The 27450-nt window shown below is 34.2% G+C and overlaps 3 protein-coding genes across 4 annotated transcripts; all 3 read left to right on the top strand.

Moving 5' to 3' along the window:
• The first annotated feature begins 242 nt into the window (after positions 1-242).
• Positions 243-5339, top strand: LOC18033497 (putative E3 ubiquitin-protein ligase XBAT35). 2 transcript variants are annotated; one of them, XM_006420185.2, is made up of 11 exons: positions 243-564; positions 674-788; positions 1012-1092; positions 1199-1287; positions 1407-1498; positions 1678-1759; positions 3017-3119; positions 3234-3284; positions 3538-3623; positions 3924-4619; positions 5083-5339. In XM_006420185.2, exons 1-10 carry the CDS (start codon positions 463-465, stop codon positions 4584-4586), a joined length of 1464 nt encoding a protein of 487 aa, XP_006420248.1. In that variant the 5' UTR covers positions 243-462; the 3' UTR covers positions 4587-4619; positions 5083-5339. The 2 variants fall into 2 exon arrangements, with proteins under 2 accessions (XP_006420248.1, XP_006420249.1); XM_006420186.2 differs by lacking the exon at positions 3234-3284.
• A 6456-nt stretch (positions 5340-11795) lies between these two features.
• On the top strand, positions 11796-13074 carry LOC18032587 (protein LIGHT-DEPENDENT SHORT HYPOCOTYLS 4). The gene has a single exon (XM_006420187.2). It carries the CDS (start codon positions 12279-12281, stop codon positions 12894-12896), a length of 618 nt encoding a protein of 205 aa, XP_006420250.1. The 5' UTR covers positions 11796-12278; the 3' UTR covers positions 12897-13074.
• Positions 13075-21410: 8336 nt separating this feature from the next.
• On the top strand, positions 21411-26836 carry LOC18031775 (probable methyltransferase PMT8). Its single transcript, XM_006420188.2, has 8 exons — positions 21411-21699; positions 22715-23172; positions 23332-23496; positions 23667-23849; positions 24080-24674; positions 25427-25539; positions 25668-25888; positions 26310-26836. The coding sequence occupies exons 2-8, from the start codon at positions 22921-22923 to the stop codon at positions 26632-26634; spliced, it is 1854 nt and encodes a 617-aa protein (XP_006420251.1). The 5' UTR covers positions 21411-21699; positions 22715-22920; the 3' UTR covers positions 26635-26836.
• Positions 26837-27450: the final 614 nt, after the last annotated feature.

A 27450-nucleotide genomic window follows, 5' to 3' on the forward strand; every position in this document is an offset into this window, starting at 1 on the left:
GGTCCCTTAAGGGTCTATTTGTAATAACTTGAAACAATCATGGATTGTGTGTAATGAAGTAGAAGTTTCGGTGCTTTTCATTATTTCAAAGATCAGCAAGGACTGTGAATGAAAAACACCCAAGGATAGTCCCGGTTGCGACGTTATTGTCGTAGGTCAACCACCACCCGTTTTATACAGCCCATTAACTAAAAGAAAATTTTCGTTTAATTACAAATGAAATTCCAAGAACCTTCTAAGAAATTATAATTTCTTTTTGACTTCGTTAAAATACTTAGCAATTCAATCCTTCTCTGCTAAGAAACCTTCCCTCAAAAATTTTAAATAATTATAATTTTATTTATTCTTCCTCTATCCTATCTGTATTTATTTACTCGTTTTCCTTGCAATTAATTAATTTGTAAACCAAAAAGTAAGCTGCATTTTCCCGGCGGATTTTCATTTTCCTGGGAAACAAACACGATGGGGCTGCAACAATCCAAGGAGGAGTTGCTGTATCAACAAGTTAATTACGGGAACGTCGAAGGCATCAAAGCTCTTTGCCGAGACGGCGCTGGCCTCGAGGTCAGGATTTTATTAAATATCTATTTTATGAGAAAAAAATAATAATATTTTGTTTAATTATTAGATTTTTGTGTTTTTGTTTAATGTGAGAGAAAATTTGTTGTTGCAGTGGATTGATAAAGAAGGGAAAACGCCGTTGATTGTGGCGTGTATGAACCCAGGGCTTTATGATGTGGCCAAAACTTTGATTGAGCTTGGGGCTAAAGTCGATGCTTATCGTCCCAGTAAGCGCCTTGTTTAAAATTTGGTTTTGATTAGAAATGCTATTAATTTTAATCAATTTCCTGTGCAAAGATAAAATGCATTGTTAAAAAGTTTTTTTTTTCCTCAAAAGGTGTCAAATTAGAGTGTCACTTACTGTAGTATTAGCGAGTAGGAGGATTAGCTAATATAATATCCGATTTAACTTTCATATTTGTTATTGTTTTCTTTTCGGGTGTGTTTTAGGTCGTCATGGTGGGACTCCTTTACATCATGCAGCTAAAAGAGGCCTCGAAAGAACTGTAAAGTTACTTCTTTCGTATGGAGGTGCGTTGTGTGGTTGAGTGTACCAATTAAATTCTTTGAGCTACAATTTGTTCCTTTTTCTGTTTTCCATTGTCCTCTGGAGTTTAATAAGTGATCAAATGTCCAGCGAATGCATTAGTACTGAATGATGATTGTCAAACTCCTCTTGAGGTTGCTAGAGCCAAAGGGTTCACCAATGTTGTACGTGCAATTGAGGTACTTGATAAGAAAATTATGTAGTTCTATGTGTGCTCCATATTCCAATGCATTGATATTTTTCCCTTTTCTTAAGTAAAGTGGTACCTAAAGCTGGAGATTTCTTTGATGATTTACAGAATCACATCTGCATATTCTCTGGCTGGTTGCGAGAGCTTTATGGACCAGGATTTCTTGAATTATTAGCCCCTCAGTTGCTTTCAAGAAAAGTGTGGGTATCGAGTTCTATATCCTCTTTTTCTTCAGTTATATTAGGATATGTGCTCATCGGAGCCTAGTTAGATGGGTCGTGTTGATGCAAATCATGTGACACTTCTAATCCTCTTTTGTTAATCTGTAAGTTAATTAGTTTTTCTCACAAAGTAGTACTTGATATTGCATTTTTTCCAGTTGGGTTGCTGTCTTGCCAACTGGTTCCCGTAACCCTACAAAGCCTTTCAAGTTGGAGCTTGCAATATATCCTAGTTTGCTGGTATTACAATTTAAGTTCTCTTTCACTGGTTGAGAATTGAATTCTGATTAACTACTCTAATATTTGATATCTATATTGTTCACTGCGTTAGAAGGCTATGGACGGAGTCATAGGGATGCTTGACAATGTTAATGCAAAATCATCACTACCGAGATTTGTATTTATCATTAAAATTCTTTTACATTTCATCACCGCCTGCAACGCCACCCTTTCCCCAACTGTTTTGATTCTGTCAGTATCAACTCTTCTACTTGGGTTTTGACCAGATTACAACTGTTGGTTTGGTTAATGTGACAATATGTGTGAAAAGAGCTTGGTCTATGTGTAATTATCGCATTTGTTGAAACATATTTTGAATCTTTTTCTATCCTAAGGCAAAAGTTTTAAATGAATTTTTCTCGTCAATTGTCTGTGTTAATGATTCGTTGTTTTAGTTTACTGATAGGATTTGACTAGGGCTTCTTTAAAATATTGTATTTTGTGCTACGGAATTTCTTGAGATAAATTTAGATGCATTTCTTAGGATCCTTCTTGGTATGCCTTAATATTTTCCAAGGCAATCAGTTTCTCTAAAATGCAATTCCTTTCTTTCTTTCTTTCTTTTTTTCTTTTCTTTGGGTGCATTTTTAGCTACTTTTACTAGTTTGGGTGGGGTGTCATTGGTCCTCTGTTATACTTCATTTTCCTTAGGAAATTCTCAGAGTTACTAGGAGAGGAATAACCTCATCTGTCATGACATTTTAGCTGTCTGTGGTTGTTTATCTACACTGACCAAAACCTTCTTACAGACCGTTGGTTCAGAATGACATTTATTAAAAGACTGGCGGTGGAAATGATTCAGCCACCATGTGATTCCTGATTATGTGTTTGTAGTCAGAGTTTGCACGTACTGTCACTTGGGTCTTTGTGGTTTTGGTAGTTTATGAATTTTGGTGTCCCTATTTGATCCTCCTTACTGGTTGCGTCTTGGACTTTGTGCTCTGTATTGAATGAAGTGTTCATTTTATATGAAATTATGCCAAATTGAGATTCTTGTTGTATCACAATGTATAGAGTGTTCTCTTTTTGAATATCTACTGCTGTTTATAGTATCCCTGAAAATCCACCGTTCTTGTTGTGAATGCTGGACAAATTTAACATTTGGTATTCTGAGTTATTATATCTTTCTTCTCCTAAACTATTGGATGACAGTGACCAAAAAGAGAAAAAGATTATGTGCTTTTGTTTACTTATATGCTACTATAAATGAATGTGCAGGATGCCCGACCACGTATGGTTATTGCTCTGTGGAAAGCCAATTTGGAAGAACCAAAATTTCAGCATTCTGATCCATCCGTGACAATTGTTGACAACTCCACCAGTAATTTCTGATTCTGAAATATTTATTTTGCAAACCTATTGTTCGGCATTTTGAAGTTACTATCCCCTTCATCCAATTCTCTACATTTTGATTGAATGTTATATTCATGAATAGTTCCAAGAGGCAGGAGGCGGAGACGAAGGTGTAGAACTCAAATTATTAGGCGTAAGTATAATAACTATGGAGTTATTTCAAGTTATTTATGATATTATGTAGTGAGTAATAACATTAGAAATTAGTTAACTATAAATTGTCCCTCGCCATGCTCCTGCCTCTGTTTTGAATGGATCCATCAGATGTCCATGGATAAAGTAATGTTTGCCTTTATACTAAAAATTAACTTTAATTTTAAATTTATTTGACTCGTTACTACAGTTTAGACATGCTTTTATGAACTATTTGATTTGCATTCTTCCAGAAACACGCATTAAGCTTGCAGCTGCAAATGAAAGTGACAAGCAACAACTTCAGGCTTTCTGCAATGCTTGCAAGGGAATACCACAGGTACAATATGTTGCCTTGTGATAGTATCATTCTTCAATTTCTTGTGCTTAATAAAATAGTTGCTATATACATGCCTTATGGGCAAAGTTACTTGTCAAGTACTTTTCATCAGTAAAATTATAAATTCCAATTATATTGACATGATAATGCTGTCGTATATCACTAATATGTTTTCTTAAGTGATCATCCAATGCCCTTCAAAAAATAGATACTATTGTTCCGATAAATTGTACATTAATGCCTTGGATTTATGTTTCCTTAATTAGCTATAGTTTATAACATGAAAGTGTGGAATGTTAGGTAAATCCTGCATTTCTGCATAATCCTCAGAGTCATGCTGTTCAAGCTACTGCTCCAACACCAGCAGAAGACTTGGAATTAGCAATGGCAATTAATGCCTCTATCCAGACTGCTATTGCTGAGACACCAATTTGTGATCCTCGACCCAGCAGTGGAGCAACTGCTGCCTCCACCAGTTGGAATAACTCAGGTCAAGGTGCATCAGCAGCACCTTCTCCTTCAAAGGCAAGTAGCAGTCAGTGGGTAATGCACGAAGCCAGGCTTAGTGGCCACTCATCTCAGCAAACTCAGATTCAGAACAATAACATGCCTGCTACCAAAACAATGATACATTCCTTGGACACAATCCCATCAGCTCCTCCAGTTACTGATGAGATAACAGAAGATGGTCCAGTTCAGTACCCATCTATTGATGTAGGCCCTGTTGATGTTTCTTCCCCAAGTATTGAGCAATTGCCCGGTAGCAAGAGTAAAGTGAAAGGAGACAAAGATGCTACCTCATCATGTGTGATATGTTTGGATGCTCCAGTTGAGGGGGCTTGTGTACCTTGTGGTCACATGGCTGGATGTATGTCTTGTTTGAATGAGGTCAAAGCCAAAAAATGGGGTTGCCCTGTTTGTCGTGCTAATATCAGCCAGGTTATTAGGCTGTATGCCGTTTGACTACCAAAGCAGAATCCGGTGAAGCTATGAAAGGTTAGTAAGATTCTTGCTTCAGAATGAACTATGTTCTAAATAAAGAGCAATGAATTGTTGAAGGTTTTAGGTTCACTGTTCACTTCTTCTCTGCCTTTTGAAATGTTATTATCCTGCAGCTTCAAGGTCCTGTGTAAACTGCTCAGATTTGACCACTTTTCTAAGTTCTGCAAAAAGTACTTGCATCTTTCAAATTTTGTAAAATCCTTGAATTTGGGGAACTCTTTTTCAATTCATTTGAAATTGGTAAAATTGATGCCTATTGAGTAAAAAATAGGACTCAAGTACTTTGGGGACTGCAGAGACACATTATCTCATTGATTTTTGCCAGAGTAATCATTTAGTCAAGGATTTCATGGAATACTCATAAAAAAAAAAAAAAAGGAATAGAAATCTGCATATTTCCTTTTCTTCACAGTTTAAAACTTACTGCAGAAAAATGACTTGTTGATCTTTTGTACAGGCAAAAACAAGATGGGAGGATCCAAGGACTCCTTGGCTCATGGGTGATTGTGACCAATGAGAAGCAATATGAACAAGGATGCCAAATAATATTAATATTTCATATTTATAGTTGTATACAGTGTTTTGAACTGCAACTCAAGATGATACGGTTGATTCATGATTGGAATTGTCATTTGTAATTAGTCTTATGTAAGTCTACTGTATAGTCTTTATGAAAGTACTTGGAATTGAAATATTAGCGAGTTAAATCAGTAGTACGCATTCTTGTTTTTTTACCCCCTTCTCGGGGATTAGTGGTTTTTTTTTTGTGAGGTCTCACTTTTAGTAGTTATTAACCCTATAAGAGTTATGTGAGAGGACTCTGGCCAAGTGATTGGAGGAGCTGCTGCTAGTTGGAGCTCCCATATAGAGGCTTCATTTCTTCTTCAATTTTGAAATCTTCTTTAATTTTGAAATAATTGAGTGGAGATAATATTCTCCTTTATAAAATGTAAATTGAGTAGACGTGCTTAGAATGTTAATAAGAGTAAAAATTTTAGAGAGTGTTTTATAAGATTTAACTTAAATTAGTCTAATATTTAAATATCACTAATAGTATCAGTGTAAAAAAAAAAAAAAGAGAACACGCATAAGAGTTAAAAGACAAGACTTACTCATGATGTCTGCTTTTTGAAAGATAGGAGACATAACTCACTGATATTTGGATTTTGTTGTTCTTTTATTTTTATTTTTCACAAGTATGACTCTGTTGCTTTAAGATCGCAATATTTATTCTATTCACCAATAGAGCCTGCCATGTAGCTTTGTCAGCCACTGAATTTATCTGAGTTGAATATTTCACAAGGAATCATTATCAAACCATTATTAAGAAATAGGTCTTCTGTTCCAACATTTTAAGAAATTAAATAGCTTATTATTAAGAAATAGCTATCCTAATTTATAGAGCACATAAGGAAACAGCTGAAATGCCAAACTGGCCTATTGCTATTTGCCATTGCTTGTGCGTTCCGGTTGTGAATACAGCCTTTGGTAGGGTAATGTGATGGTGTGCTTTTTAGCTTAGCCTGTACCTGCCTATAACCCTTATGCACTTTATGCTTTTATGTAGATCTTTGCAACCTGAGGATCCACTACCCTTTACAATGTCAGCCTGCTTGATTTTGTATGCTTAGATTTTAGGCATTGAGATGATTGAATCTGGCCACGGCTGCCACTTCACAATCTGGTGCGAGGTGGCAAATGTCTGCTACGTGTTTGTGAAATTGCTAGTCAAGCAGCCCTTTACTGGGTTAAAAGTTCACGCCCGCTGGTCGTGAGTTGGTGAAAAAGCTTCTTACGATTGTTATTAATCTCAGTTTAAAGGGTTGACGTTTCTATGGATTTTTATCTTTGTTCCTAAAACTTAACACTTTTGAGATTCACTTTCTCTGATGCGTTAATTTTCTTCTTGGTAGTATAAATTTGTTCACTTTGTTATAGTTTGGTTGATCGATTTCATTAATGGGTAGTTATATTATTTCCTAAAAACGAGTATTAGTCAAATATGAAGTGCTTGTTAATAAGCAAAAGGGTTCTGAATGTTAAAATGATCATTGATCATACTTATTCTTCGTTAGCAAAAATGGCCAGTCATGGTCATGGTGTCAATACGCTGCATCTCATTTCTCTACATGCGCAAAGACGAACTAATATTTTATTGACAAAACCAATTTTAACAAAATCTGATTACAATTCATTAATCATTTGGTCCTTTGCAAAAGCCAGTTTAGTATTCTAAATAGTTTGATATTATTATTATTATTATTTTAATAACGAGAAGCAAAGAATCATACAACTTGAACATGTTAATTACTGCACAAACTAGAGAGAGAATTAAAGGGAACCATGTACGAAGTTGATAGATATGTATGGTAACAATCAAGCCCCTACCCTTACTATAAGATGTGACTTCTCCTTAAATTTTTTTTTTTTTTTCCTTCTAGTAGAATACTTACTGGGGGATTAAAAAAATTAAAAAAAAAAAAGATTCCATTAACTAGTTGATTACAACCACACACAATTCTTATGATTTTTAGACCTCCAATGAAACTTTTTATTTGATTCTCTTCTTTAAATTTATGCCTACTGCCCATTACCGGATCAAGCAAAATTTCATATTTAACATTTTGGAGTTAATTCAACTTTAGCTAAAGCAAAGCTTTTTAATTAAGCACATTAATCATATATCTATATACACAGACAAACACGCACCACATATCTACTACTTGTAAAGTTTGAGACATACGAAATCTCCGCCCTACTTTGCTTTAACTTGTCAATCAAAGAGAAAAAATAAAGCAAATGGAAACAGATGCCTGTATGCTTTGCCCATTTGCCTGCTCCTTTTCCTAATGATTTCATTCTCTCCTGCTGTAAAAATCAAGGATCATGATAAAACTTTAGTTAAAGCACTAATGTGAGATCATATTTCGTAAGGAAACCGAATAATGTGGATGATTAGGAGAGAGTGATTAATGTACGATTAAGGATTAATATTCCGTAGACGATTTGTCTTTAAAAAGAACAGACGCAAATTTTGATTTTTCAACATTGTGATAATGTACCAAAATATTCTACAATCCACGTCAATTTATCGTGTTTGCAGTTTTATTAAGGAGATTATTATGTTATATAATCACGTAAGATACATTATTATGCATCAGCCGTTGGTTGAAAATCCAACGGTTGTGAAAATAACATGATATTTTTATTTTATATTTTCACAACCGTTTGATGAAATCTAACGGCTGCTACACATAACAAAAGCCTTTTATTAATTACTGTGAAGTGAAACAATTAGTCGAAAAAGACAATTATGTCATGTAAGATAGAAAATTATGATATAGATTTCGCAATTTGCCATCTGATTTTCCCAGCATTAATTGATGAAATATATTGATCAATACGCCCATTTTATTTGATCACAGTAAATTATATGCACATCACATCATTACAATTTTGTAGCATTTGTTTGGTGCCAGTGCAAGGTTACTATATTTAGGATGAATTGTCGGTTGGTCCGGGGAATTATTGACTAAAATATGTGGCATAACACAATACAACATTAGCTTTCTTTCTATGGGTTTAATTATTGTTACATCTGACGTGTTTTGGTCGAAAATTAATCAAAGGACTTTGGGACAATGTTGATAATATTCGAGATTAGCCTTCTTCAATATTTTTATAAACTTGGAGACCATTTGTTTAGAAATTGTCAAAAGTCTTTCGGTCTGCGAAAATAATCTCTTTCAATTTGGAAAGGTATTCTCTCAATTTCCAAATATTTCTTTGTTCATTCAATTCTTATCAAGTGTTGATTTATTATCAAATGATTGACTAAATATACACAAGGCAAAAATGCGGCACGCCGATTGGAGATATTGTCTCAAATTAGTTAAGAGTAAATCTTAGATCAAATAAATATGCCTAGGATAATATTCAACTCTTGAACTAATCTGTAATTGTGAGTTGATATATTGAAAAAATATTACACGAATAGTTATTTGGTTAAGGTAAGAGAATAAAAATTTGAGTATGTCAAATTTATATATAAGCAACCCTACAAAATTTATAAGATGTACAAATATAAGTAGGCACATGGAGTGCCATATATGATATTAGAGTCAAACTTATACATTAGCGTACATTCATGTCTTATACAATATTTTCAAGTGACAAAGGACCTATTAAAAAGAACAAAACATCCATTATTGACTGAGAATAGTTGCTATAGATTAAAAACATAAGTTTCTACATTTCCATATTATCAGAGTTGATATGGTATAAACGTAAGAGAGTCCTCCATTTTTTAATCAACTTTTGAAATTAAACAGTTTCAGTACCCAGTGAAAGAAAAAGAGCCCGAAGCATTAGGAAAAATATCAGAATTTAATGAAAATAACGCAATTATTCTTGATATGTAATCAGATCGCCACTGTACAAGAACTTTGCTTATCACAGACAGGTGTTTGGAGCACGACATTAACCTAATTCTCAAGAAAAGAAAAAGAAGAAAAAAAACAAAACAAAAGTTGAAAATAATATAATTAACAAGTTAAAGTCAGTTCAAGCACCTGCTGTTTGGCATCGGCAGTGCGAAATTTTGTAGCCAGGCGCACTGTTTCCAGACCAGAGGAACAGTGGCTTGATGGACGCATCCATGCTTCAATTCAGGGTGGAAATGTACAAGAAAAAAATAAAATAAAAGGCGTGTTTGAATGGACTGTCATCAGTGATTGGTCGAAGGGTAATTCGGTAGTTTCATAAATGGAGTTGTCAATCAATGGCAATTGCAATTTGCAAATGCCTCCCAAAAAAAACAAAAAGGGCAAAAAAAAAAGAAAGAAAGAAAAAAAAGCTGAAGCTGAAGTTGAAGGAAACAAAATCATGTTATTCCTTCACAAATTTAACCAAATTATACAGCTAACTTTATCCCTGTCTCCATCCATCACCTCAAAGCACGTCGACCTCCAACTTTCGTCGCAAATGGGTAGTTGCCATGTTCTTCCACTTGAAAACTAATTGCCAAATTGCTGCTGATGGGAGTCAAAAACCCACCAATAATGCCTCACTCACCCAGCGTCTGCGTCTCCATTCACGTTCACCACCTTCAATAATTCTTCCAAAAAATAGTTATCATAAAATCTGATACCGTTACATTGTCAAACAGTCAATTTAATAAAATCAGATCGTCTAACAGTATACTGATTGCGAGATGCGACACTTTTTATTATGTTCATGAACGCAACAAGAAACCTAGGAAATATAAACTTGTGGCCATTTGCAAAACATTTGTGGCTTTGTTATACAAGCTAATTGTAAATTAATATGTACTTATAGTTTTTCTACATGAATATACACGAATTAGCACCAAGAGGGTAAATGATAGAATATAGTACTCCAATTAATAGGAAGATCTCAATTTTGTATGAAACAACTAAATAACTCAAAGTAAAGCATATTTAATGTTCGATAAAATAAAACAAAACAAACAGCCACTTAATTAGAGTCATTGCATGTAACGCACATCAGAGATTTACAAGATCATATAGATTTAGAAATTAAACAAACAATTAAAATTTACCAAACTCATTTCTAAGTGAAACATTCTGGTTCAACTCGAGAACACATGATCAGCTACATGTTTAATAAAATTTTCTCAATACCTTAAAAACTTAAAATATAGTACACATGTTGAGAATTTTAATAAAGTTTTTAAAATATGTGACGAAAGTTTTGATAAACGTGATTATAACATTAGAACTGTTAGATTATTCTAGTTAATTATCATATGAAAAACATTTGTACTAGAGGAATGCTTTAATTTCTGCTGGTTGAGTTTGACGTTTGAAAATTAGCTCCAAGCACTAGCTACCATGATGCTTATTCATTCAGACGAAAATGGACAATAGGATGCTACCATTAAATATGTCTACAAAAAACGTAAGTTAGGTATATTTGAGAAATCAATAAATACAATATACTTATATATATAAACGCACACATATACCGAATAAGTATATATGTATGTATATTTATCCAACCTTCTTGTTGTTTTGATGTGTTATGGACTTATGGCATAGCTTTCTTTTAAATTTAGAATTTTCTGACTTCATATTCGGAAGATTTTCAAGATGCAAACAATAAATATCTCTATAAAATCTGCTATCGTAGCATTAATTGGAGGATAAATTTTAGAATACATCTGTTGTACCATGTCAGTCATAAATGATGTCATGACATATGTGCATTTATTTTTTAAACTATTATGCAAGTGGTGGTTGAATTAAACTCAATTACACATATCATGCATGTATTAATTAGTTGTAATACAACAGATGTATTCTAGATATGCTCTAATTGGAGGGGTTGAATCTAGAAACAGTGTTATGGAAAGAAACAAAAGAAATATTCCCACTGTAGCTTGTAGTTGCTATGCGCAAATCACCAGGTTAATTTGCATTATTGTTTATTGCAATGGATTATCTAATGCAACAACAAAGTTAAAGGGTTATAATCATAAATCACGGTGATCGAATTTTTATCAAATTAAAACTTTAATATATGTATGATAGAGTAATACAATTTGAGATCCCTAGCTGAAACCGACAAAGTCCGGACAACAAAATCTGGTGACCGGAGGAGTAAATTAAATAGTCGAAAAAAATATTTCTTGATTTTTTTTTCTGTTTTTGTGCACCTGCCAAACACAGGGACTATAATTATTGAAAGAAGAATAGTTTGACTGCTGACCCCTGGAATTTATTGTCTGATAGCCTAGTGTTCTTTTACTACCATAAAAAGCCCTAACTTATTTTCTCTTCACTTACCCAATTACTTACTCTTTCACTAACTATGCTTAGTTAAAGAGTATACCCTTTGTGTGTTTGTGTATATTTAGGACTAGAAGGAACTGAGTTGCTTCCCCCTTTTTCGGAAGCTAGCCCTAAACACAAAAGCTAACCAATAAAGCCCACCACCACCAACATCATAAGCCTTTCAAGATTTTCTAGGATTCATCAAAAACAAAGATTCATCAAATGCGTTTTTTTTTTTTATTTTAAAGAAAAAGAAAAAGGAAACTTGTAGCTAGCTAGCTAGCTTGCCATACCAGTATTACCCATTTGTTTGCGCTTCCTATAGATAGAATATATATTTATACACAAGCACAATCTAATATCCTCATCATCATCTCCTCCCAAGCAAAATAAATCTCTCTCTCTCTCTCTCTCTCTCTCTCTTTCATGGCATTATTGAATGAATCCCAAGAAAGCTTTTGCAGCAGCAGTGATATCAGATATCAGAACAAAAAAACTTATGTGGTATCATTGTGCATATTGATCCTCACTCAACACTTCACATCTCTAAAACTTATTTCGTAAAGAACCTAATTCTTGTTGCGCTCCCTTAACTCTTCTCTATATATTCTCAAATCCTTTCTTCTTCTTCTTCTTGCTTTCCCATGCCACTACTGATTGATTCATCAAACACCTCAACAGTCAACAGTATCTTGCTCTGTCTCATCAACGGTTTCATCGGCTGCTAGCTAGCCCACTTTCTTGATCATTTTGATTATCGTCAACAAAACGAAACCCTTATTAGGGGAAGAAAAATCCATTATCTTCAGCTACTAAGTACTAACCCCAGAAAAAAAAAATGGATTCATCATCAATTCATCATCACGAGTTCATTGGTATCTCAAATAACACGCCCAGCTGTACTCCTACAGCGACCCTCACAATCACCACCAGTTCCGGCGCCGCTGGTGCAGTAGCTGCCGCCACGTCATCACCCTCACCATCATCATCGACAACAACCCTAAGTCGGTATGAGAACCAGAAGCGGAGGGACTGGAACACGTTCGGGCAGTACCTCCGGAACCACAGGCCGCCACTGTCGCTGGAGCGGTGCAGCGGGGCCCACGTGCTGGAGTTCCTGCGGTACCTGGACCAGTTTGGGAAGACGAAAGTGCACACGCAGCTCTGCCCTTTCTTCGGCCACCCGAACCCGCCGGCACCTTGTCCCTGCCCGCTCCGGCAGGCGTGGGGCAGCCTCGATGCCCTCATCGGCCGACTCCGAGCTGCCTTCGAAGAGCATGGTGGGAAGCCAGAGGCCAACCCCTTTGGCGCCCGCGCTGTCAGGCTTTACCTCCGTGAAGTTCGTGACTCTCAGGCTAAAGCCAGAGGTATCAGCTACGAGAAGAAGAAGCGCAAGCGCCCACCACAACAGCCTCAACCTCAGCCTCAGCCAACACCTCCTAATGCAACTGCATGATCAGACGAGAAGAGATGAAAAATGGAGGTTTTTAATAAAAGATCCATCTTTATATATGGGTATGTATGTGTCTTTTAAGTTTAATTACCTTTATTATTTAATTAAGTATTAGCTTTAAAACTGGATTATTGTTCGTGATAGAAGCTGTGGTATTGTTAATGTATGTAGTGATTTATGATGCTGATGACCATTTAATAGATTTCGCGGATCATGTTGTATGTCTGTTTTCCCCCCTCTTTTTCTTCTTCCGTTGATTTTGATTTAATTTCTTATATTATATTATATTATATTATATTATATTATATTATAGTATAGTATAGAATAATAGGTCATTCAAAATATGGAGTCTGCAAGAATCAACAAATCTCTGCAGATTTGTTACTCACTGCAAATTTGTTTATTTTTAGTATCATTCATGTTTTCTTTCCTTTTCTTGTTTTGCCTGATCTTGTCACTACATATTGGCTTTAAGCTTGCTTCTACAGTTATATCTTGGGTGAAGAAATAGAAGAAAGTAAATAACCCATTATCAAATTTTGACCTAACAGTACTGAGTAGTATCTTAAGGTAGATCAATGCAGTTTCTTTAATTATAAATTTCCTTCTTTGTTGAGTGAGTCCATCTATGGATGGCAGTTGTGTGTTTAGCTAGCCGTAGGATGGGGCTTTGTCTTGAATGAACAATATTGTTATCATCTCATTTCTCCATTGTGTCACTTCAGTCTCCAATGTTCCCCCAAAGAGGTGATATATTATCAAATGCATTGAATAATTGGGAGTGTCATGTACATATCACCACTTCATGAACACCCTGGCTAGTTATATATTCAGTGGCCTCCTCTAAGTTTTCTACTAAGCGCTTAGGTTAGTTCTGGGAAGATCAAACAAGCAAAGCCAGTCCTACTATATCCGTACAAGATCATAAATGTGTTTAAATAATTAATTATTTAAATTATTATTTGGGATTACAGGATATAAATGTTATTTGTGATTTAACAGGCAATATTTGCACGACAATTAATATTGTGGCCAACAATTAACCCTCCAACAAATATATTAATGGTTCATGCTTCCCATGCCTGGCTGATTATTATTGACTCGTATATTTTGTTTTCCATTCTTATGTGAGCCTTTTTTTTTTTTTTTTGCCCCCTCCCCTTCCGTCTTGGCGCCTATATATTGTATAAACTCCATCAAAGAGAGAATTGTTTACAATATCTTCCGACTGGGTTGGTTTTGAAAATGTGTTTATGGTCAAAAACCTTTGAAGGGATTGATATACTCTTTGATTGATTGTTTAAGTTGAATGTTCTCTTGAAATCATCTCTTCATTGTGTTTTTCCTTCTTATTCTGTATTTATTTTCATAAAATATAAGAAATGGATTGATCTTTGAGCTTTGTTTGTTTGATTGAAAAGGATTAATTACTCTAATCAATTAAATTTAGATACTAAAAATGATTTTTTTTTCCAAGTAATATTTTGATTAATTATTTTCCCAATAAGCTGAGTGGGTGTAGCTATAGTGCAAAGATATTATAGCTACCACTACATGTCAAATAATTGAGGATCTATTTCATTTATGATTACATCAATAGATGTTTCCAAATCTCTTAATGTAATAACAAATAAATCAAATTTTTATGATGCCTTGAAATTTTATAATGCTTCTTATTGGAAGTGGGCATACACCTATCAATTATATTTGAATCTCTATTACAATAGGCTATTATTTTATCATTTTTTTGTTGTCAAAACATATCAACAATTTAAGATTTTGATAGGGACGCGTTGATGCTACTGGACCTTCCTTTTCATCTTCCTTAGCAAATAATTATTATAGAATCATCCTAGCATTATGAATAAAATCATCAAGTTCTTGGATGCAAAGAAACTATAATTGATCTAGCATGTGGTTTAATATTTATTCTTTTCCCTTTACTTGGGAAAAAGGCAAATGTGGGCAACAAGTAAATTAGATTCTATAGAGAATGGAATATGTTTTGATATCCAGCTTCCTTCAAATTCTGCTTATAATGAGCCAGCTGAAGATGCTTTAATTTATTGCTTTTTGGTTTCCATTTATATTGTGCATCATATGTTGTTTTATGCTTCCTCATTTAGTTGCTTGTATAGGTATGTCCCCAATTAGATTAAGAAATCAAGGGCGAATCTTGTTGAAATAATGTGTCATAGGATGCCCTCTTGTTTGAACAGAAGTCGAAATTACTTTTATTTGATTGCACATGCAAAATTTATTAGCTTGACCAACTTATATACGCTTTTATTTGAACTATAGGTTGAATTGAAAACGTCTAGAAAACTAATTTATAGGAGCTAATTTGCACCTAAGAGAGAAATTAGATTACAGGCTAGACGTGGAAAATCTTCTACTTTTAGCTACACATTCAATATAGTGCTTATGTATTATTTAGAAGTGTTAAAACGACTTGAAAATATCTATAAAATTAAAAAGAGATTATTCAATCATTTTTAAGCTTTTAATACATAACTAATCTTCACCATCTTAATTTGACTTTTATTTTAGTTTTTTTTTTCCTTTTTGGCTAAAATTAATATCTGATTTAGAATGTCATCATCAATTTGGGTGATCTAGTATGCCTGTTGTATGATTTTTTTATCTCTTTTGACAAGCATTAATTTTATTTTTTTTTGGTGGGATTCAGCTTGATGCTATTCGAAGCTTGAATTGGTTCTAACAACATGAATATACTTTTTTAAATTAAACTTTAAAATGTCTTCTTAGGCCACCTATATATAATCTTATTGTTTTATGAAACATTACATTTATATATAAAGGAGAAAAAAAATTAGTAAATATTACTATCTCTACGACTAATTTGGACATTGTCACCAATTTAATTTATTGCTTGAGGATATATGCTTTTTACTAGATAATTTAGTAATAAATTGATTTCTCCTCAAGCTTTCCCCCATGGCTAACACGATCAAGTTAATTAAGGTTAATAATCTCTTCTTCTGTCTTCTCCTTGCAAGACCCCTGGTCATAATTAATAGTGGTCATTCAAAGACCTTAATTACTTGTACCGAATAATTATAAAATCAGCCGGTTGAAGAAACTGAGAATAATTAAGCATTTAAAGCCACAAAATAGTAAAAATGGTTTTGTTATGTTGAATGATAAGAATAATGCTGCTGCTGCCGCTGCCACCAAAATTCCAAAAGTTGCATGCATGTGAAAGCAAAACTGACGAATCATATCTGATATTGATTTATTTTTCATGGAAATGGAAACTAAACCATTCATTTAGGGTTAAAATGGGCTCAAATATAACACTTAAGATAACTTAAGGAGTAATGATACAGCCACAAACTCTTGTACAAATTTATTTTGTACAAACTGACGTGGCATTAATTCATTGGTTGAATGAAAATATAAATTAATAAAAAAAAATCATGTGGGCCAAGTGATATTTAATTCAACCAATCTTATCATACCACATCAGTTTGTACAAAATAAGTTTGTACAAGAGTTTGTAACTGTATTATTACTCTAACTTAAGATGCAAGTCTAGTTTACAGAAAAAAAAAAAAAGCAGTTTCATGCGTTATATCTCATGAGTCGAGATATTGGTGAAAATTTATGGGTCCATATATTTGATATTGATTGTTCTTTACAATTGTAGCCATGTAGATTAATTTTAGAAAAGGCAATGGTTGTGTTGGATTACTCTTAAGGCCGAATATTTTTTTAGTACTATTTAATCAAATTAATAAATAGTAAAAAAATACGTTATCACTTTGAAGGTGTGGTCTATGAAAGAGTACTCCATCAATCTTATAGCAATTCCAATGTAATCGAATTCGAATCCTTTTGAAAAAAATGTAACAAAGATTGTGTTGTCCGGTCGTGTTGCTTGGCCGCCAGTAAAATAAATTTAAATTTCTTAAGCTACGACCTTACACAATTCAACGCCTAGCTCTAGCTAGCTAGCTGCATTGCTGCACTCATTTTCCTATGTATTCAGACCCACGAGTTAATTAAGACTTAGATTTTAGTGTTTCAAAAGTCGACAACGGCATCTCCACGATTAAAAAATTCTTCATCTCCATGTCAATAAATGGGATTCGCTAGCGAAATGTGATATGAATGTATTACATTTCTAAACCAAACAAGTTTAACTGTTCAATTCTGAATATATGATTGTCCAATTATATATTTATGGGAACAAAATCTTGAGAGTTTAATTTAGTATCATTTTCACTCTTAATTATATAATTACCAATAGATAAAAAAAAATATAATTATTTATTATTTATTATTTTTGATTGTCCGATTATGAAAAAGTGTTCCACACTGAAATATTTTCAAAATAATTATTACCAAAATTTATATAGATGATAGAAAGAATTTGAACTAGGTGCGAAGAAAACATAAATGATTATTTGTAGGATTTTCGGTAATGGAAAAATAAAGTCTATGTGTATCTATTGCATGAGAAATTTTAGAATACATCGGTCGTATCATATCAGTCATACAACAATAAATAATATCATGACATGTGTGTATTTATTTTGTAAACTATCATATAAATAATGGTTGTATTAAACTCAATTATATATATCATGCATATATTAATTAATTATAATACAATAAATATATTCTAAAATTTCTCACGTTCCACCATTTATTCATGGGTGGTAATAGAAAGAAAAAAAAAATTAAAAGACTTTAAAAAGAGGCAAAAGGGTGATAGTCTACATATAAAGATGCTAAAAATAACAAAAGGGTACGAGAATTACAAAACACAAAAAAAAAAAAAAAAACCCCACTCACGTCACTTCGCGTCCCCGCAGACAGACCCACGGTTTCAAAAATATGGTCCTTTCATATTTCAAACACTGAATTGAATTTTCGTCTGCCCACGTGCTCTGCTGTCACTCATGTCTCCTAGTTTTTACCGATGATGATATGGGATCCCCCTTTTAATCCGGTCAATTCCATGATCTCCCCTCTCGCCTACCGCCACGTGTGTCGATCTCGGCCGTCCGATGGGTCGCGGTATCTGTTGATGCGTGACTAGACGTGGCTTAACTTGTCTTGTCCTTGTCAGTGCTGATTTGTTTTCACGTCTGTCACTCACTCACTCGACCCTTCTTTTCGGTGCTGATTTAACACCGCCTCCTGTCAGGAGATGGCCGTGTCGTGGTGGAGCAACTGTGAATTTACGGTGCTGAAATATTTTATTGTATGAATCTCACGTTTATACATCAAAAAAATAAAAAATTCATAAATATTTATTAAAATTATTATTTAAAAATTATATTTATTATACATCACTAATTTTTTTTTAGTTATAGTAATTTTTTAATAACAATTATATCTTAAAAATTACAATACCTTAATATCAAACATAGTCTACAAAAAGTCCATTAATAAATACTTAAATGTTTAATTCAAGAACTTGACATCTTGGATTAATTAATTTAATTTATAAAAATTTTAACATAAAAATAAGATATATGTGGTTCAATTCTCCCTCACATGAATATAAAAAGAAATATAATTTTCATCAGACTAAATTAAAAATATAATAATTTTTAAATACAAACAAAAGTCATCGTATCGAGTTTGTTTGAATTCTCTGTACTTTTCTCCAATAATATTGCTCTCTTAAATATATGTATAATGTAGAAAGATATCTCTTTAGATATGAGTTCTCTTCATTGCTCTTAATTTGTGTCAATTTTTGGTTTATCCTCGGTAGGTCTTTAGGTTGTAATATTAAGTCTCAAATTCCACCAATGGATCTTTGGTCTAATGGGAGAAGTTTTGCATTTAAAATGTTAAATGCAAGGGTTTGAGCTTCCATAACAGCTTTATGGAGGTTAGTTTTAGTAATTCCTCAATTATCAATATAATTGAGTGGAGACAGTCTCTCCCTTACGAAATGTGAGTGAAGTAGGCACCTCTCGAATATTAAAGAGAGTTTAAAGTATCTGGACAAGTGCTTCAGTGTATTAATGTATGGCGATGGTCCCAATTGTGTAGTATGATTATAAATATTAATTGTAATATCTTATGTAATGTCAGTAACGATCTCTATATAACAAAATTCAAAAAAAAAAAAAAAGTCTAAGATCACCTTTCCATAGTATGCAACAAATAAAATAAATAATGGTTTACGTTGTTCACATGTGACTTTCCAGTGGCAAGTTCCGGGTCCTATTAACCTACGCTCCATACCTCGTTTGTTGAAGGTAAGAACCAGCCCATTCCAACTCTGTGATGTGTTTATTGGGCTTGAGCCTTTTCTAGTGCAGCCCAGAAACGAATGTCACGGAAAAAAAAAACTTTAGACGCCCAAGAAATCCTACCTGATGGCTTCGTTTGATATCGCTGTGGATTATGGTTTAAAGGTCTGATTCGATTCATTGTGACGTGACAAATAATTTTTAACTTAAGAGATTCAAACTGATGTCTCAATACACTGTTAGTTTAATGATCCAACCGAGAGTGCATTGAGTTTAAAAGGAGATAAAAAGGTAGGGTTCGAATTCCTCTACTCCATATCACCAAAACAGGCTTGGGTGCACTTAGTAACCCATGATTGGAACAACCAGTGGCCCGTTGATCCCAAATCCAAGGCCCAAAGACCACTCAAAACTGTCTCTTGAATTTCCAAACTAAAGTGTGACTGCTGTATATTCATTTAGAAATTTAGGGGTGGCCACCGGTTCAATTCAGTTCAGTTGGATCCGATTTCGCTCAGTTTTTTAATTTTTTTTTTTATTTCGGTTAGAAAATTTAAAAAAAACCAATTTGGATATTTCTATTTGGTTCAGTTTGGGTATTAATTAATTTGATATTTTTACTTATAAAATACTGAACCGAACTAATTTTTTTTGGGTCTAATTCGATCCAACCAAACCCTAAACCTCACATCGCAATACTTTAATTTAAAAATTATTTTTAAGTTCAGTGTCTGGATTTAAAATTTTGAACCAAAAATTTAACTGCAATATTTGGTTTTTTTTAAAGAAAAAAATCAAACGAAACTGCCAAAAAATGGACTAGATGAAAAAATTTTTTGGTTTGGTTCAGTTATTCCCACCCTTAAACAAAATCAACACATTCTGTCCAATATATATATATATATATATATATATTGTTTGTATAAATATAATAAGCTTTCACGTTGATTCCAAATCTTATATATAAATAATAAGACTTTGTATACATACATGCATACATATATATTATATATTATTATTAATAAGAAGATGCAAGCTGCAACATGTAATTAAAATGAGAGCGGCGTGATGTCTTAGTGGAGATGCTGCTTCTCATTTATTATTCTTGTTTGAAAGCAAGGTGGCATGGCCGACTCTTTGGATCTCTCTTTTCATGAGTGAAGATTTAGTTTTTGGATATCCTATTTGGGTGTCTTTTTCGAACAACGCCCTAAAAAGTAGAAATATCACATAGTGGCATTTGAATTTTGAAGTTTTTATCAATAATTTCACATTGGATTGGTTGACATCTCTTTCTGTTGACTTTAGAGTAAAAGATTCAAGTTTTGTTAATGATTGTGGGAATAATTTTCTATACTAAGAGCTACAGTTGTATACTTAAAATTAATTATATGGCACATGTATATATATATGAGGATTTTTTTATCTTACATGCATGTAAGATACATTTTTCTCACATAAACAATATGTGAGTCTCATACATGCACTGTTCATGTGAGAGAGATGTATTTTACATGCATATAAGATAGATATTGCTTATATATAGTATAAAAAAAAATTTAAACTTTTGACGTAGAAATTTGGTTCTGTCCTTATGTTGTAAAAAAGAGTGATGATCAATCCCAGCCAATGGATTTATCTGGCCGAAAACAGAAATAAGAAGGATTTAAATGATGAAATTTCTTACACCAGCGCTTTATTTAATTTTAAGCAAACATTCAGGACTTTACTGTAAATCACCCATTTCTATAGTGCTTTATCAGCAAAAAGACGGGGGCAAGGGCACGTGTCTTTCCAAATCCGCCATTGCCTTTTATGTCAATCTTGCCACTTCATTAATTCTTTCTATCAATTATTTAATACCACAATCACCCAAAAAAAGAAAAAAAAATCACCTCCCATCTTAATCACGTGACCCCACACAGTAAAAAAAAATAAAATAGATACTTTTGTCATCAATTATTAAAATGCGACCGACAAGAAAATAACGGCAAAGAATTCACATCTACATTTTATTTAAATTTCCGAATAAATTTGAGTGGGGGGCATTATCAATTAGATTGCGATCCCTAATAATTAAAAACAATTAAAGCATTTAATAATATTGATAAAAATAACTAGCTAATTTATCATCACCACTCCCTAAACAACACTAATAACCAAATTTAGATAAATAAGTAATTAATTAATAACTACTGTTAGTTTAACAGAACTTAACGAAAGGCTCCTTCATTTATTGAATTGAATCGAGCAAGTTGCAGATAGATCTTGGAGATTATTATTATTATTTTTTAACAGCCTTTGCCCGTCGTAACAGCAAGAGTGCTGTACGCGCACACAGAGAACAGGCACACGCTTACTCTTCGAGTCAAGTGTGTGTCTGGCTGTGCTGTCTAGATATATATAAGCAGAAAAAGCAATCGCCCAAGATCTAGTCCTCACGCTCTCTACATCTATCTCTTTGTGCAGGGAGCAGCAGCAGCAGCAGCGTCAGCAGCCGTGGCTATTGCATTTTGTGTCAGATCCCCTCCATCCATTTCGTTATTTCATTGAAATTTTGATACCCAGTAAGCTCTTTCCTCTTTTTGTGTTTGTTTGTTCATTTATTTATTCATTTTTTGAGCTTTTGTTTCTGTGTTTTAGTTTAAAGATTGAATCTTTACTGCGATCTGATTTGGGTTGCATTATCTTTGTTAGTTTTGACATAGGTTGAAGTTGTTGTTGAGTTTAACTGTGATTTGGGATTGAAATTTTCTTGAATGTGTGTCAAGTTTGTGGATTCTTGATTGAGTTTGGAGTTGGATGCGGTATGAAGTTGCTGATTGGGATTTTTGATATAGATCTGTGAGATTTATGTTCATTGAGTTGGTTAACTCACCACTATGGGAGATAGTTCTTCTTTCAAGTTTCACTTTTGTTGTCAACTTTCTTGGATCCAATCTTTTTCATTGCTTGCTTGATGATTAAGCTTGTTAGCTGCAGGTGTTTCACATCATTGAACATTTATTGCTTGTTCTTTAATTTATGAAATGTTATCTTTATGGCTTTTGACTTGGCACATCCATTCATTTCTTGTCATACAAGCTTCTGCTTCTTTCTTCTGGACCTATTATTATATGTTAAATGAAACTAATCTTTAACAGTTGTCTGCCATTAAGCATGTTAATTAGTTTACACATATATATATTTTTAATTTAGTTTGGGCTTGATATTTCGTTTTAATAGCCATGCTTCCATTGTTGAAGACTTGACGTAGTCAGATTTTGAAATCAGTAGCGGTCTGACTGTTGAAATGTTTCTTTCCAACAGCTTGATTGTTGGGATCCAATAATGTTTTGCCCTCGATGCCCTAATCATGCATTAAGCTGTTATTGTTTGTTGGTTTTGGGGAGTGTTACATCGTTGACTTTTGAGAATTTCAAGAACTTGGATGTGATGTGTCGCATTTCAATTATTTAATTTATAAGGTCGAACCTTCTTCAGCTTTAAGGATCTCATGTCTTGATAAAATATCTGGATTTTGTCTGGACTTTCTGTTGTATGCATATGTACACAACTTAAGCTAACTTCTGGGAATTACAGGTTGTTCGGTTTGTCTGATCACTGGTGCATTCCTGTCTGATAGATCTTCAAGTGTTTGTATTCTTGAGGTGGTAAACACAAAGGGATTATTTGGATATTGAATCTGAAGCTCAGTGATTTTAGTGTAATGAGATCCACATTGTGATATCGTATTGCTCTGAGTAAAATTGAAGACACTGCTTGAAGATTTCAAATATAAATTAAAGATGAGGGGAAGACCTGATGGAGGCCAAAAGAAGCGTTTAATTACATCTGTGTTTGTTGTTGCAATCTTTATTGGTTTTCTATATGCATATTACGGATCTTCAAACCGTGGTTCATCAGCTTTAGAATATGGAAAATCTTTGAGAAAACTTGGGTCATCCTACTTGGGTGGGGAGGACGATAATGATGGAAAGCAAGATGAAGCTTCAAAATTTGGAGATGTTGAGGATGATGTTGTACCAAAGAGTTTCCCTGTAAGTTTAAACTGCTGAGCTCATCTGTACCTCTGCCTTGTTATTCTTTCTTGCTGCTCTATGATCTCTAAGTCCATGCTTCTTCCAACTTTTATGCTTTTCCTACCTCAATTTGATTTGATTTAGTGATGGTTTTATTTTTCTGCTATTTATTTGAAGGTCTGTGATGATAGGCATTCAGAATTAATTCCCTGCTTAGACAGGAATCTCATATATCAAATGAGATTGAAGCTGGACTTGTCTCTGATGGAGCACTATGAACGTCACTGTCCTCCTCCCGAGAGGAGGTTTAACTGCTTAATTCCTCCTCCATCTGGGTACAAGGTGAGAATATAATGAAGCTGATTCTCAGCATTCATTGACCTTTTTCTGAAAAAAAATTGCGTTGTGGCTGTCATATTATGAGCAGATATAGTATATATTTCTCTGTTGTGGTAGATAAAGAGTGAGGTTTTACTCATTATCAACTGTTGCATGTTCATGTAATGGTTCAGGTCCCAATTAAGTGGCCAAAAAGTAGAGATGAAGTATGGAAAGCAAACATACCTCATACTCACCTTGCACATGAGAAGTCTGATCAGAATTGGATGGTTGTCAAAGGTGAAAAGATTATATTCCCTGGAGGAGGCACACATTTCCACTATGGAGCTGATAAGTATATTGCTTCAATTGCTAACGTAAGTATGCTTTTCTTCGATCCTAAATCTCTTTACTAACTCCATGAATCCCGGGACAATGGAGTTGTGGGCTTCTTGTATCTTCTGGCATCTCATTTCTGTGGTGTTCTCTCTTTTGTGCATTGTCTTTACTACTGTTCAGGAATTTATGCTATTTAGATTCCGTGGATCTTCTTAAACCTTCTTCTGCTGCATAGATCACTAAATACATCTGTGGTTTTAATTGGCAGATGCTCAATTTTTCCAATGACAATATAAACAATGAAGGAAGGTTGCGAACAGTTCTTGATGTTGGATGTGGAGTTGCTAGTTTTGGAGCTTATCTTCTTTCATCTGATGTCATAACCATGTCTTTGGCACCAAATGATGTGCACCAAAACCAAATCCAGTTCGCCCTTGAAAGGGGAATTCCTGCATATCTTGGTGTTCTGGGAACAAAGAGGCTCCCTTACCCAAGCAGATCTTTTGAGCTTGCTCACTGTTCTCGTTGTAGGATTGATTGGCTCCAAAGGGATGGCATTCTTCTTCTTGAACTAGATAGGTTACTCAGACCAGGGGGCTATTTCGCCTACTCATCTCCTGAAGCTTATGCACAAGATGAAGAGGATCTGAGGATATGGAAAGAGATGAGTGCCCTTGTTGAACGCATGTGTTGGAGAATAGCTGCAAAGAGAAACCAAACTGTTGTTTGGCAAAAACCTCTAAATAATGACTGCTATATGGCAAGAGCACCTGGGACTCTTCCTCCTCTCTGTCACTCTGATGATGATCCGGATGCAGTATATGGTGTCCAAATGGAAGCTTGCATTACGCCATACTCTGACCGTGAGTATCCTTTCTTTTCTGTTGCTTTTGTCTCTGTCTATGTTTTTGATATCAATGACGTTGTTTTGAAACAAAACAATTTAAGCTTCTTTTAAGCTGATTAATTTTCCTTATGCCAATCCACCCCCCTGAAAACAGGACCGAACAGAGATTATAGTTTAATTGAATGTGTAGGAACAATAGGCGTGCATTTCTGAAAGAAAGGGGTGAAAATTATAGTTTTTACTTTGAATGCTAATAATTTAGACACAACAGTGGGGAAATTTTACATAGACCACCTAGAGATTAGAAAATCAGTTTTTGATGTTTCCTCCCTTAAATCTTTATTTCTTTTTTGTGTTCTTTTTATCATATAAAGTAAACTAAAAATCAATCTACCCAACCATGATGTCAGCAAGTTTTGGTTTTAAGACCTGATATGCTACTTTAAGAGATCTTTCCAGTTAAATCATCTATTACCACAAATTAGATGCTTTTAAATCTTGATACATTTTATATATTATCAGTACAAGAACATTATAAATTCTGTACAATATTCTTCCATTTATATCCTTCACCATTAGTTTAACTGCCGTATATTGAAAGTCATTGAATTTATATATGCGATTTATGCCAGTGATTTTGTTAACTTCTTATCTGCTTTTGGCTTTTTCATTAATTTGTTGTGCTTGGGTTTCTGAATCCCAGTTTGAGTGGCAAAGTTTTAAGGTAAGAATTACATGCTGACTAATAATCTTCTTGGTTTCTGTCAGATGACCAGAAAGCCAGGGGAAGTGGATTGGCTCCTTGGCCAGCTAGATTGACTGCCCCTTCTCCTCGACTTGCTGATTTTGGTTATTCAAGTGAAATGTTTGAAAAGGACACGGTAATTAAACTCAGTTTCTTTTGTGTGTGTGATTTGTTGTAGTTTAGTTTGCCTGTGCATGTGTTGGATCTTGTTTGTAGCAATCATAAACTCCAGGACATTGCTAAAATTTTGCTGGTGTGATGCAGGAATCGTGGCGAAATAGAGTGGATAGTTATTGGAATCTCTTGAGTCCAAAGATTCAATCCAATTCTCTAAGGAACTTGATGGACATGAAGGCACACTTGGGGTCATTTGCTGCGGCTCTAAAGGAGAAAGATGTTTGGGTGATGAGTGTTGTGCCTGAGGATGGACCGAACACTCTGAAGCTGATATATGACAGAGGCCTGATTGGCAGCATTCATAACTGGTAAGCACAAAAACTGACTATAATATAACTGGCTATTGGCATTTTCAGACTAATCTTATTATACTTTTTTACTCTGGCCTGGAGAAAAGAAAAATTTATTTTCCACCAAAGTCCTTGCATTGTATTTCACTTGCGGTGTCCGTGTTTCTCATGAGTCAATTAGATGAGATGACCTTTTATTGTTAGTAGAATCACTTCAAATTCAAGCTAGCCTTGCTGCTTTGGTCATATATGTTTCCAGCTTGACTAGTAGGCCTGTTTGACTGAAATTAGATTGGTGATGATCGTATTCATTTGTCTTTCACCTTTTAGCTCTCCTAGAAATCTTCATCCCAAAAATGATTGGAAAAATTGGAACTCAGATCGAATTAGGGTGTGGTAAGTTTCCGATTGTGATTTATTGGATCGATTATTTTCTCAGGTGTGAAGCTTATTCAACATACCCCCGGACATATGATTTACTCCATGCTTGGACTGTCTTCTCCGATATTGAGAAAAGAGGTTGCAGTGGTGAGGATCTGTTGCTTGAGATGGATCGCATTCTTAGGCCTACTGGTTTTGTTATCATCAGGGACAAACAATCAGTGGTAGACTTTGTAAAGAAGTATTTACGTGCTTTGAATTGGGAATCAGTGGCCACAACTGCCGATGCCAGTTCAGATTCAGATCAGGATGGAGATGAAGTTGTGTTTATCGTCCAGAAGAAGATTTGGCTGACAAGCGAAAGCCTCAGGGACACTGAATAGAAACCATACAGCTTGTACTTTGCCTGTTTCCCTTTGTATTCTCCACAGCCTCCAAGGGATTATGAAGCACATCCCGAGCAGCGAAGCAGTAAACAGTTTCATTTGTAGCATTAATTGATGTTTAAATTTTTTCCCCTCTTCGCCTTGTAACGATTTAGTTTGATAAGCCAGGAACTGTCAGCATCTATAGGCTATTCTTCAATTTTTTTTGTTTTTCCTCTTTCCTTCATTTAAAGCTTTTACAGAAGATACTTCAGCTGATATTTAATAATCCATCTTAACTGTTGCAGCTGAAGCAAAGTTAAAAATATGTCTTCAAACTTTGCAAGTCATTTATAAATGAATTCCAAGTTGTTTATGAATGAATCTTCTTCTTTAGAGATTGTATATTAGCATATGCGTCCTTTTCTCTGCTTGTAATTGTCGTGTTTCTGCTTAATCTTGAGAGCATGAATTTCAAAGTGCTCGGCAAATATAATGAAGTTTGGAGGTTTTCAAGCTTTTCTTGATGTCTAGTGATTCTATTTTTACGGTAGTTATGGCCCGTGGATTAAAAATTATATGGCTCTTCACAAAGTTATAAGAATTGTAGGGTGAGAACTTCAATTGCATCTCACATTGTTGAGTTAAGGTTTGACTTGTCGTTTCATTGTTTGTAAATATTTAAACACTTCTCTTTTTTCTCAACGAGTGATGTGAAATTAATAAGCTATTGTACAATGTAAACATTTTTGTACAATTTGTATAAGGGCTTGCAAATTTCATGCAACTCTTCTATATAAGCTCTCAATAATTTATGAGAAAATTGCACGCCGA

Source organism: Citrus clementina, unplaced genomic scaffold (genome assembly GCF_000493195.1).
Source record: "Citrus clementina cultivar Clemenules unplaced genomic scaffold, Citrus_clementina_v1.0 scaffold_9, whole genome shotgun sequence".
Classification (NCBI taxonomy): domain Eukaryota; kingdom Viridiplantae; phylum Streptophyta; class Magnoliopsida; order Sapindales; family Rutaceae; genus Citrus; species Citrus x clementina.

Bases quoted from the DNA above. Each gene is read 5' to 3' on its own strand.
- LOC18033497 (XM_006420185.2), top strand. From the start codon at position 463: ATGGGGCTGCAACAATCCAAGGAGGAGTTGCTGTATCAACAAGTTAAT. The intron at 565-673 runs GTCAGGATTTTA...TTGTTGTTGCAG, and splicing joins GAGACGGCGCTGGCCTCGAG to TGGATTGATAAAGAAGGGAA. The intron at 1,288-1,406 runs GTACTTGATAAG...GATGATTTACAG, and splicing joins ATGTTGTACGTGCAATTGAG to AATCACATCTGCATATTCTC.
- LOC18032587 (XM_006420187.2), top strand. From the start codon at position 12,279: ATGGATTCATCATCAATTCATCATCACGAGTTCATTGGTATCTCAAAT.
- LOC18031775 (XM_006420188.2), top strand. From the start codon at position 22,921: ATGAGGGGAAGACCTGATGGAGGCCAAAAGAAGCGTTTAATTACATCT. The intron at 23,850-24,079 runs GTAAGTATGCTT...TTTAATTGGCAG, and splicing joins ATATTGCTTCAATTGCTAAC to ATGCTCAATTTTTCCAATGA. The intron at 25,889-26,309 runs GTAAGCACAAAA...TTATTTTCTCAG, and splicing joins ATTGGCAGCATTCATAACTG to GTGTGAAGCTTATTCAACAT.